This window comes from Camelus ferus, chromosome 11 (genome assembly GCF_009834535.1).
Source record: "Camelus ferus isolate YT-003-E chromosome 11, BCGSAC_Cfer_1.0, whole genome shotgun sequence".
Taxonomy (NCBI): domain Eukaryota; kingdom Metazoa; phylum Chordata; class Mammalia; order Artiodactyla; family Camelidae; genus Camelus; species Camelus ferus.
In genome coordinates this window covers 31855776-31868778 of record NC_045706.1, presented here as the reverse complement: position 1 = coordinate 31868778, position 13003 = coordinate 31855776, and the positions used below count along the sequence as shown (strand labels likewise).

Here is a 13003-nt window from a genome sequence, read left to right as displayed (position 1 = left end):
CTCAGATTTAACTTAGCCCAACTCCCTGAATGTGCAGATCAGAGACCCTGGGACTTAGCCGAAGTCACTCTAGAAGCTGATGGTAGGATCTGTCCATTTCCCTTCCACTGCAAGCAGCTGGCCCCTACCAGTCCCTATTATGTTCGGAGATAGTGTCTTGGTATAGTTCTTAAAGTGTAGAGGAGCAGAGACAGTAGCAACCTACACTCTATACTTGGGCCTACAGAGTGTGGCTTTTCCCTCTAGCTCATCAGACTACTCAAGGGCACACAGGAAGGAACTGACAGTTTTGTATGAAGAGGTAAAATTATGATTCTAGCCGTGGCTCTAGACAGTGTTGTTTCATTTTTAATACCTTTTTCTGGTGACATCCAAATTTTGCCGACCTTTTTAGAGGAAGTGTGTATCGTTCCCTAACTTTAGGGAGTGGTCTCCAGCTACTCTGAGCTTCCTTTCCTTGGCCAAGATGAATTTTATGTAATGGTCAATGGTACTCAGAATGTGACCTCATAAACCTAGTCTAAATCATGGGCAATCTGAATGTTTTGCCAATTGTGTGAAGAATGTAGAGAATAGGTAAAAGATAGTGTCTACTTTCTTAGAGGCTGGTCAAAGAGGAAAAAGTTTAGGAGATGTTTGGTATCTGTAAAATGGTTGCAACTACCACTATTTTAAAGGAAATGAGAACAGAAGGTCAGTTAAAAAAAAAGGTTAAAAAAAACTTACATCTGGGGCTTAAGTGTCTCATGGGTTTAGGTCTGTAATATAAATGAATAAAGTCGGTTGATAAGATGTGCAGGGGTGGTGGAAAATTCAAGAAAACGTACTAAAGAGGGCAGCCAATGTTCAGGGTGAGCCAATTGTTGCCACGTGGAAAGGTGTGTCTAATGTTGTTAGATCTAATTTTACAAGAGAATTCAGAAATCTGGCTTTTTATAAGAAATTGTCTAATTTTTAAATGCTGGCAACAGTCCCAGTGGGGAGTGAGGGAGAGAGAGAGGGGAAATGAAAGACAAACACACAGAGGCCAGACATAGTAATGGTAGGGCCCAGGGTTTGCCAGTTTGTGACTTTTCCCTCATGCAGACTTCTTACTTCTTGTCTTTCCCCGCACATTCAAGATGTGTTTAAGAACTTACTCCAGGTATACTCAGAACTAGATCAAATGCAGCCAGAATTTCCATTGTCCTGCCAGTTCTTTAAATCAAGCCATACAGTTTTTATTGAGCACCTAACACGTGCAATGTCTATCATTACATCTTATTTAAAATGAAGTATGTTAACAGTTAATTACATGAAACAGAGATATGACTTCCATAACGGTCCAGATGACTCTGAGGTATATACCTACATTTTTTCCTGTTTTTTAAAATATGATCAAGTATAAACAGAATTGTTTTTTAAAACCTACTGGAGTACTCAACTTCTATAATTCACTTCTGAATTTAGAAGGTTAATGGGAAAGTTTCAGAACATGAGGCATTACTCCATTTAAAAGCAGTACTTCTAAAAGAATTCAAAAGCAGTCATCCTGAAAGTCTTTTCACTGGACCCAGTTTTGACCTCCGAATGGCTTCTCTCCCTCTAGATACCTATAATACCAAACAGCACCCAAGTTAATAGTAATTTTCGAAAGAGGAAAAAGGTTGGTAATCTTGTCAGCTGATAAGGTGAGAAGACACTGAACACTCAACCTGGCTCAGGTTATCCATTGCTGGTGATTACATTTTAATATAAGTGTGTTAAACAGTGTATACTGTATCCTGCTTTTCACAGGAGCCTCACATCACTTTAGCCACTTTTGACCCTTGTTTTTTCAGCCTCTCTGTATGCATCTCTCCACCCAGTCTATAGTTTTTGCACATTTCAGGTACGCCTACTTCTGTTTCCACTATTTCTTCTGCTCTTAATCAAGGTCCAGACTCAATTTTTTTTTAACTTCTCCGGTGTCTCAAAGACTCTCCAAGCCTTTGACACGCTCATCCCAAGCCCCACCCCCATCCTAGCCCCATTCTACAACCTGGAATCATCCCCACCGGCTACTCGGTATCTCGAGGCCTAGGATGCCTTCAGCTTCCCCTCCCCGGCTGCGCACATGACCCCTCCTTCGTCTCCCAATTCCTACACCCGCCCCCCGGCCCCAGGCCCGCAGCCTCAGCCATTCCAGAAATTGACAAAGAAATTGCAGAGGGAGTGCCACTTCTCAGCACAGTAGGTCTCCGTGAGCTTCGCGTTCTCGTCAAGCCCGTCGGGATCGGATCTGGTCCCCAGGGGTGGCTCCGCGTCCGGGTCCGAGGCCGCCTTCCTCTTGCTCCCTTTGGTCTTCTCAGAGGGCTTCTCTTTGGGCGGTGAGCTCGGGGGAGGCGGGGCCCCTGCGGCCGGGCCGGGCGCGGGCTCCCGGGGCCGACCCCGGCTCCGGGCCCGGAGCTTGGGATCCCGGGGGAAGCCCGCCGCCGCTGTGGGGCCCGTGGGTGGTGACGCGTGGGGCAGCAGGCGCAGCTCGGCGCCGTGGCCTTTCCTGCCGGCGCACAGGCGGGCCCTGAGCGGCGCGGGGTCGTGGCAGGGCCGCCGCTTCCTGCGCAGCACCCCCAGCACCTGCTTCCAGAAGTGCGCGCGGCGGGCGGCGTAGGCGGTGCAGCGCCCGGGCTCCCCGCGGTAGGCGCACTGGTGGCGCGCCCCGTCCGGGCCTTGGCAGCGCAACGCCAGCTCGCTGCCCAGTGCGGGCCCTGGGGCGGCCGGCAGGAGCTGCCAGCTGCACGCGTGCCGCTCGGGGCTGATGAAGCGGCCCGAGGAGCCGTCCGCGGGGCCCGGGGCCGACTCGGCCGCGCTGCTAGCCGCCCCCTTGTTCCTACGGGCGGCCGCGAGGAGGCAGCCACCCAGCAGCAGCAGCGGCGGCAGCAGCGAGATCGACGCTCGCAGCCTTAGAGGACTCATGGCTCTCGGTGTCTGCTCTCAGGTCGGCTCCCCAGGGACCCCTGGATGCTTCAGTGGTGGCAGGGCCAGGAGAGCAGCATCCCTTGAACCTGGGGACAGAGGCAAAGACGGCTACTGACTGAGCCGGGCGCAGCCCTTGGTCCAGGCACATGCACCTGCCAATCCCCCTCCCTTGACTTTCTGGGTGCTAGTTTCCAGTGGGCAGCAGCAGCCTGCGAGGGGCCCCTCTGAAAAGTTTTCCTGGGAAAAAGCCAATTACTGTCTAAATAATCTTTTTGAAACTATTTGGGTATTGAGATTTTCTCCCACGTGCAAATACGATAGCAAAGAGATGCCTGATAATTAGCACCTCCACCCCTCCCTTCTCTACCCTCCAGTAAATTATCTACACAATCATTTCAGGTTTTTCTTTGGAAAAATGCACCTTTACTGCACTTTGAACTTACCGAGTTCTAGGAGAGGTGGTGGAGCCTTAAGGTAGAGGAAATGACTGCAGGAAGGATTAGTCTGTTTTAGTCGGCTCCCAGTGAATGAATGTGTTATCAATGGGACCGAAGGGGCCTCCCCCACTATGGCCCTCCCAGACTTCTCTCTCACTGGGAGATTTCCCACCACCATCACTCACACACACACACACACACACACACACGTATGATAGACTTGGCAATGCTTCCTGTGTTTAAAATAATCACGGGAATTTTAACAAACCATTCTTTTCTTTCCTTTTATATATTTAATCATCTGAAAATAAAAGTTAAACAGAGAGATGTAAGTTTTAAGAGTTAAACAAAATGAAATGAAACAAAGCAACTGCCAATATTCTAAACCAGGCACTGTTTATACGCCATATCATTCTGAGTTCTGTATTTTCACCCATCATTTCCGATAGACTTTCTCATCCTTATAACTTAATCCTAATAACTGTTACTAATAATAAAAAATATCCTAGTTTATTGATACATTATACTGCCCAGGGGTGAGCATTTGGTCTTTTGATTATTTTTAGGTATTATAAATCCATTGTAAACTTCTTACAAAAATTTGAAATTTTTAAAAATTTATTTTGATTATAGTGCAGGGCACTATTACCAATTCAAATTAATGTGTTCTTGAATTTTGAAAATTTTATATTTAAGCAAAGCTATTTTTTACACTTCAGGATATCCCATTATCTTTTAGAAAATGTTCTCAGTAATAAATGTGACTTTTTTATTTCAAGAGTTTATACCTCTGACTATAATTGTTTTATACAAGTACTTTCCTACAATACTTCTCTGGGATGTCAAGAAATCTCTTTACATTTCCTAATGTCTTCCTGTGGACAGTATTTTCTATTACTGAGCTCCTATTGGTATTGTATTCTAACAGTTATAATTTGATTACTACTACAAAAACCAAAATATTTTAGAATTAAAATGTATTTAAATATGTTTTAGCACATAGTGAATAGACAGTAGCATATATTGACCTATGAAAGGACATTGCCACCACTTTGGTGAAATCAAAGAGATTAAAGGACTTACTCAATGTCACACATCATTTAGTGGTAAAGCCACAAGGCACCTGACTGTCAGTGATCAATGATCTTTTACCTTTAAGCTTTGTATTTCACTACTGTCACTTTCAAAGTTAGTTATATCTTAATTACACCAATTCAGTTTATACTGAAAAACAACTAGTACTGATGAAGTTAAGAAATATTAACATACATTTCATAAACAAAGTAGCTGATTAATACATTTCACAGATGGAAACATTCTCTTTCCCAGAAAACCATATTTACATGAGCAAAGCACAGAGTATTTACAGGCTTCTATCTGATGCTCTGGCATTACTTAATATTATCAACTACAGAACCCAACTGGAGTACTTTTTCAGCTAAAGAGTGACATCTTGTGACATTCTTCACTAATTACAATGAAAAAATTTATTATTGAAAAGTCATGATGAAGAAAGTTACTCTAGAGACCATGCTTTCTGTCATAAACATTGCCCCAAGAACAAAATTAAGGGCACACAGATGTGCTGTGTCATGTCAGAAAGGGGAAACTTCTTTTTTTAATATATATATATTTATTGAAGTATAGTCAGTTTACAGTGTTGTGTCAATTTCTGGTGTACAGAAAAATGGTTCAGCTATACGTGAACATACATATATTTGTTTTCATATTCTTTTTCACCATAAGTTACTACAAGATATTGAATATGGTTCCCTGTGCTGTACAGTATAAACTTGTTTATCTCTTTTATATGTATTAATTAGTATCTGCAAATCTCAAACTCCCAATTTATCCCTTCCCACCCCCTTCCCCGACTGGTAACCATAAATTTGTTTTTTATGTCTGCGAGTCTGTTTCTTTTTTGTAAATAAGTTGATTTGTATCATTTTTTTAGATTCCACATGTAAGTGATATTATATGATATTTTTCTTTTTCTTTCTGTCTTACTTACCGCATATAAGTAGAATCATACAGTATTTGTCCCTTTGTGACTAGCTAATGTCATTTAACATCGCATCTTCAAGATTCATCTATTTTGTAGAATGTGTCAAATTTCCTTTCCTTTTTAAGGCTGAATAGTATTCCATTGTATGTATATTCCACATTTTTTTTATGCATTCATTGGTTGATGGGCAATTGGGTTGCTTCCACCTTTTGGCTTTTGTGAATAATACTGCTGGGAATATGTGTGTACAAATATCTGTTTGATTTTCTGCTTTTAGTTCTTTGGGATATATACCCAGAAATGGAATTACTGAATCATATGGTAATTTTATATTTAACTTTTTGTTTTGTTTTGTTTTTAGTGGAGGTACTGGGGATTGAGCCCAGGACCCTGGGCATGCTAAGCACATGCAGTACCACTGAGCTATACCCCCACTGCACACCCATTTTTAACTTTTTGAGGAACTTCATACTTTCATACTGTTTCCCGTAGTGACTGCGTCATTTTACATTCCAACCAACAGAGCACAAGGGTTCCAGTTTCTCCAAATCCTTGCCAATGCTTGTTATTTACTGTTTTGTTTGTTCCCTTGCGTGTGTGTGTGTGTGTGTGTGTGTGTCTGTGTGTTTTATAATAGCCACCCTACCGGGTGTGAAATGGTATCTCACTGTGGTTTTGATTTGCGTTTCTCTAAAGATTAGTGATGTTGAGCATCATTTCATGTGCTTATTGGCCATTTGTGTATATCTTCTTTGTAGAAATGTCTATTCCAGTCCTTTGTGTGCTTTAAAATCAGGTTGTTGAGTTGTAGGAGTTCTTTATGTATTCTAGATATTAACTTCTTATCAGTTATATTATTTGCAAATATTTCCTCCCATTCTGTGGGTTGTATTTTCACTCTGTGAAATAGTGTCCTGTTGATAGTGTCCCTTGATGCACAAAAGTTTTAAATTTTGATGTAGTCCAAAGGAAGATACTTTTTAAAGTATCATGAAATGAGATACATAAGAAAAGATGAAATATATATCTTAATATTGATTTTTAAAAATAATCTTCTTTGCATCAGTAATCCAACAGACCTGTTTGGATTCACATCTAATAGTTTAGAATGGGGTAAAATTTCTTGATGATTTCAGTGACTGCCTGCTTGGTCCTGCCCTGTGTGAATCCTACAAAGGAAAAATCTTACCATAAGAAACAGAGTCTAAGCATCCCTTCTTTCCCATCTTCCCCTAGAAAAGGTTTCTGCAGCACTTGGCCCGAAAAACTTCTATGGTGGATGAGTAAAGGAAGGTGGCATCCTGCCTCTCAATTTCTTACATAATTCTTCCTGCATGTAAAATCAACTTGGCAGAGTTTAACATTCAACCTTTCTTCATTTCATGTGTATTAGCCTAATCTCCCAAATTATATTGTAATATTTTTAGACAAAGATACCTTTTCCAATTTCTTTTGTACCTAATTCAGTGCTCAAGGCAAAAAGCTGATTGCTTGAACTCTCATACATTGCCCATAGGAGTATAAAATTGTACAATCACTTTAAAAAAATGGACATTTTCTTATAAAGTAAATACTCTGATCTAGCCATTTGACTTCTAGGTATTTACATAAAGGAAATGAAAGCAAAATGACAGGTACAAGAACGTCTGTAGCCTTTTAGTCATAACAGTCCCAAAGTGGAAACAATCGAGTTAGCCATCAACAAGTAAGTGGATAAACAAGTTGTGATACAGTCTGCTTTCTACTCAGCAATAAAAAGGAATAACTTCTGCAACACACAACAAAGTGGGTTTATCTCAAAACCATAATGGTGTGCAAATGAAGTCATATACAGAAGAGCCCATATTGTATCTGTATAAAGTTCTGCATCTATATAAAGTTCTAGAACAAACAAAATTAACCAATGGTGGAAAAAAAAATCAGAACAGGGCTGCCTCTGGGGCATGAGTGAGGCTTGTATTAACCAAGAGAGGATACTAAAAAAAAAAACTTTCTAGGGGTTATGGCAATATATCTTGGTAGAGACTTGGATTACACTTAAGATATGTGTATTTCACTGTATGAAAATTTTACCAAACTCTCTCCCCCCCAAACCTGTAAACAATTATTAAACCCAAGTTAATTATTAACTCCATGCTGAAGTGTTTAGGGGTGAAGTGTATTGATATTTGCAACTTATTTTGAAACATATAAAAATTAATATAGATGGCATGAATAAAGGGAAATGAGTAGTAGAATTATGTGATAAAATAAATATAGTAAAATATTCATTGTAGAATCTAGGTGTAGGTATATGAGTGTCCACTGAATAATTTTCTCTAGATTTCCTGTATTTTTGAAAAATTTCATAATAAATGGAGGAAAAAATAGAAAATAACAAAAATTATTTTTAAATTACCGTTAAAGTTAACTACCATTCCTACCATTAAAATTAGCATATATTAATATCTTGCCATATTTGTGTTCCACAATTTTATTTCAATTTTCTTTTAAAAATTTTAATGGTACATTCAACATAAAAAACATAACAAAGTCAGCTGATTTCAAAATTAAGTTACCTGCATTATGACTGAGTTGAAGAATAGCTGCTGTACAATATTATATAAGTTACAGGTGTACAATATAGTGATTCACAAATTTAAAGGTTATACTAAAAAAAAATAAAGGTTATACTCCATTTTTAGTTATTATAAAATATTGGCTATGTTGTACAATATGTCCTTGTAGCTCACTTTATACCTAATTGTTTGTACTTCTTAATCCCCTACCCCTATATTTTGTCTCTCCCCCCTTCCGTCTACCTGCTGGTAACCATTAGCTTGTTCTCTGTATCAGTGAGTCTGCTTTTTTTTGTTATATTTACTAGTTTGATATATTTTTAGATTCTGCATATAAATAACATCATACAGTATTTGTCTTTCTCTGACTTATTTCACTTAGCATAATGACCTCCAAGAGCATCCATGTTGCTGCAAATGGCAAAATTTTTTGTTCTTTTTTATGGCTGAGTAGTATTCTGGTGTGTGTGTAAAAAATATATATATAATTATAAATAAAAATAATATATATAATACGCATATATACCAGATCTTCTTTATCTATTCACCTGTTGATGAACACTTATGTTGCTTCCATGTCTTGGCAACTGTAAATAATGCTGCTATGGATATTGGGGTGCATGTATCTTGTTGAATTAGTGTTTTTGTTTTTTTCAGATAGACACCCAAGAATAGAGTTACTGGGTCATATGGTAGTTCTATTTTTAGTTTTTTGAGAAACCTTGATATGGTTTTCCACAGTGGCTGCACCAATTTACATTCCCACCAACAGTATATAAGGGTTCCCTTTTCTCCACATCCTGGCCAACAAATTTGTAATTTGTGTTCCTTTTGATGATAGCCATTCTAACAGGTGTGAGGTGATATCTCATTGTGGTTTTGATGTGCATTTCTCTGATGATTAGCGATGCTGAACATCTTTTCACGTGTCTGTTAGCTTTGGAAGAATGTTTAATTCTGCCCATTTTTAAATCAGATTGTTTGGGGGTTTTTTTGATGTTGAATTGTATGAACTGTTATATATGTTGGATATTAATCCCTTCTTGGTCGCATCATCTGCAAATATTTTCTCACATTCAGTAGGTTGTCTTTTCGTTTTGTCAGTGGTTTCCTTGGCCATGCAAAAGCTTTTAAGTTTAATTAGGTCCCATTTGTTTATTTTTGCTCGTATTTCCTTTGCTTTAGGAAACAGATCCAAAAAAATATCGCTGTGTTCTGCCTATGTTTCCTCTAGGAGTTTTATAGTATCTGGTCTTATATCTGGGTCTTTAATCCATTTTGAGTTTATTTTTGTATATGGTATTACAGAATGTTTTCATTTCATTCTTTTACATGTAGTTGTCCAGTTTTCCCAGCACCACTTATTGAAGAGACGGTTTTTACACTTTTTTAGGAAAAAAATGCCAAGTAACTCTTCCATGTCCATTACCCCTCATAAACCTCATTTTCCTCCCCACCCCACTCCCACCAAGGAGTCATCAGCATTTTATCCTAAGTTTGCAGTGTATTCTTACAATCCACTTGTAATGATTTTATACTTTTTGTTGTTTATGGCTACATATATATGTAGTGAAATGATAAAAAACATGGGCAGGAAGTATACACAGAAACTTCACAATAACGGTTATTTCTGGGAAGGCAGGGAGGAGAATGGGGTTAAGAAAGAAGTAAAAGTTACACCTTTAATTTCGTGCAAGTTTATTTGAAGCAAATATGGTAAAATACTAACATTTGTTAAAACTGGGTGGGGAGCACATAAGTGGAGTTTATTCTCTATATTTTTCTGTATGTTGGAAATAATTCATAATTTAAAAATACAAATAGTATTGCTTTGTGAATATAGCTTTTAGAATTTAAAGAAATCATATGACATTGTAAATATTGTTCTGCTTCATATTGACCTTTGAGCTTTGTCCATATTGGCATATGCAGATCTAGTTAATTTACTTTAACTACAGCTGTTGGTTTCTGATTATATGACTATATTACACTTAATTTATCCATCACTCTACTGATGGACACTTAGGTCATTTCTAGGTTTTCCAGATGATTAAAAGTGCTGCAGTGAACACCCTGGTAGAGATCTTCTCGTGTACAAGAGTGCTCCCTAGAGTGGTGGTCTTTATCTTTTTTCTTTCTTTTTTAAAATTATTTTAAACACCTTTATTGTGATATAATTTTGGTAAACTACACATATTTCAGATGTACAATTTGATGACTTTTGATAGATGCATAATCTATGAAACTAGAGTGGTGGTCTTTAAACTGGTGTGTTTGTACCCCTGAGGATACCAAAAACTTTTCAAGAAGTGTTTAGGCCTAAGTAGATTTAAAAAAAATAATTCAAGATCCTCACCCTTCATGGACAAGCTTTCCTCCATGTGTTTATCTCAACCCTAGACTTGGGTATGTCTGGGATGCTATGCTGGGTCTCCTTTTCCGCATCCTTTCACAATTGCTCTTCTCTCCCTTGACTGCAGAAACGCAAAAGTTCTCATCCATATCAAATTTCACTTGAGATTATATATATATGCAAAATGTGATATATATGCATTTTAGACTGTTTTTATTTTAAAAATTTAACTTGTTCATCCATCTAAAATTTATTTTTGTGTTTAGCATGAGGTAACGTCATTATAGAGCTAACAACTGATGTAACAGTCTAAATAATATAACTGGACAACCCATATTTTTATATTCATATCAAAATCTCTTTGATCATGTGAGAAGTATGAAGTTAATGGAAGTATCATTCCACAATCTTCCTAGAATTCCCTGCAGTTATAGTAGCCATGTGACACAGTTCTGGCAATGAAATATAAGTCTACTAAGAATTAGTGGGAATATTTTTGCTTTCTTGAGACAAACATTACTCCTCTTCATTTTCCTCCTTCTTCCTAGATGTATGATGCCTGGAGGTGAAGGAGCCACCTTTCCGCTCTCCCAGTAGAACTTGTGTCTCAGGGGAAGCTGACTTCATTCTCATCTTCTTGATGATTTAAGGATAATTCCATCCCCATTGAAAGGTTTGTGTAGTTATGGGTGTGACCCAATTCTGCATACTTTGTGAAGTTTGTTGTCAGCTTCTGGGGAAGTTCTTCCCTGCTCTTAAAAAGACTCAAGGAAAGCCATTCTTCCTCTGCCTTCCCTTGGATGTTTTCCTTTTGCAGCATACAAGTTGTACAGTTTACTGAGTTCAAGTTTATCTATTTTTATCTCCTCAATGGTAAATTTTTCTTGTGCAATAAGAAATCCTTTTCTATCCTAAGGTCAAAATATTCTTCAATATAGTCTCCTAATAGATTCAGAGTTGTATTTTTCAATTTTAAATCTTTAATCCATCTGAGATTTATTTGGGGATATGATATGAAGTAGGGATTTGATTTTTCCCTCCACATGGAGAGCCAATTGTCCAACATTCTTTAACAGTTCTTTCGTCATTGATTTTTGAAGCTACCTTTTTGGTGACTAAAAAAATAGCTAATATTTATTTAGCACTTAGTATTTTTTCTGGTCAGTTAATATTTTCATTTTAAATTTATTATATGTATATTTATAATTGAAGTATAGTTGATGTATAATATATGTTACAGGTATACAATATAGTGATTCACAATTTGTAAAACTCATACTCCATTTATAGCTATTATAAAATATTTGCCGTATTCCCTGTGTTGTACAATATATCCTTGTAGCTTATTTTATACATAATAGTTTGTACCTCTAAATCCCCCTACCTCTATATTGCCCCTCCTTCCTTCCCTCTACCCACTGGAAACTACTAGTTTGTTCTCTGTATCTGTGAGTCTGCTTCTTTTTTGATTTTTTTTCACTAGTTTGTTGTATTTTTTAAATTCCACATGTAAGTAGCACTTTGTATTTTTTTTTAAGTGTATCATACATCAAATTTAATCCCTACAACAACTTTAAAAGTACAGGTTCATGATCTGTTATTTACAGTTCTAGAATTGAAAAAGACCTGTAAAATGATACTTTAAAAAAACTTCATTTGGTGGCAAAACCTAACCTAAGCTGCCACGCAGCTATTTACAGCTCTTATTTAGTCCTCTTAGTATGACTATTCATACACTTTGCTGCAGAACTATAAATGGATTTGATTATGGGGTGCTGCCATAGAAGCTGCTGAGGTGTGACATAATACAAGGTGTGTACACTGGATTCCTTTTCGAAATCTAACGAATTCTAAATTTAGAAAACCATGTAGCCAGAGTCTCAGATAAGGGTTGTGTATCAGTACTATTATTATTACCATTTCACAGCTGAGGACAGTGAGACATAGAAGTTAAGTCATTTGCTTAAGGTTGCATAGTTAACAAAAAGAGTACTCAACATAGTTAATGTTTTTGAGTGCTTATTGTTGCAGTCACTTGGTTAAATACTTTATATTCATTACCTCATTTAATCTTATCACAACCCTATAAGGTACTATTTCCCATTTCCCAGAAGAAGGAACTGAAGCTTAGGTTCAGTTAAAAGTTCTGCAATTCCTCTAGACACATAGCAGCTAAATGTAGTGAGGAAAGATTTAAAAACAAGTCAGTCTGACTTCAGTATATTTGATTATTGTACAAGGCCTTACCAAGCTATAACATCAACCCTTTCCTCCTTTCTATGTGTCATTTCGAATTATATATCTGATTCCCTTTTGGCTATTAAAGAGCAAGATTTCTTAAAAATGTATCTCAGATCATTTTACTCACATGCTTAAAACCCTCCTATGACTTTCCATTGCATCTAGACTAAAATCCAAATCCCTTACAGTGGCCCCTTTCTACCTGTCTCATCTCATCTCCCAAGATAGCCAGCTTCTCTTAGGTTTTCACATTAGGTGTATCCTCTAACTGGAAGGCTCCCCAAGTCTTCACATAGCTGGCTCCCTCTTATCATTCAGGCCTCAGCTGAAGCTCCTCCTTAGTTTTCTCCTAATTACCTAGTCTAGAATCTCATCACCCTCTTTATCCCATCATTCTGTTTTACATAGAATATAAACATGCTATTTTCTTGTTTACCTGTTCACTCTCTTTCCTTTCATTAGAATAACTGTA

General features: G+C 37.8%; 1 protein-coding gene across 1 annotated transcript in view; it reads right to left on the bottom strand.

Moving 5' to 3' along the window:
* Positions 1-1155: 1155 nt before the first annotated feature.
* Positions 1156-13003, bottom strand: part of FGFBP3 (fibroblast growth factor binding protein 3) — a 111524-nt gene continuing 99676 nt past the window's right edge. The window contains exon 2 of the mRNA XM_032491327.1: positions 1156-3023. Within this exon, the coding sequence (XP_032347218.1) occupies positions 2155-2934 (780 nt within the window). The 5' untranslated portion in view covers positions 2935-3023 and the 3' untranslated portion in view covers positions 1156-2154. The remainder of the gene's footprint in view (positions 3024-13003) is intronic.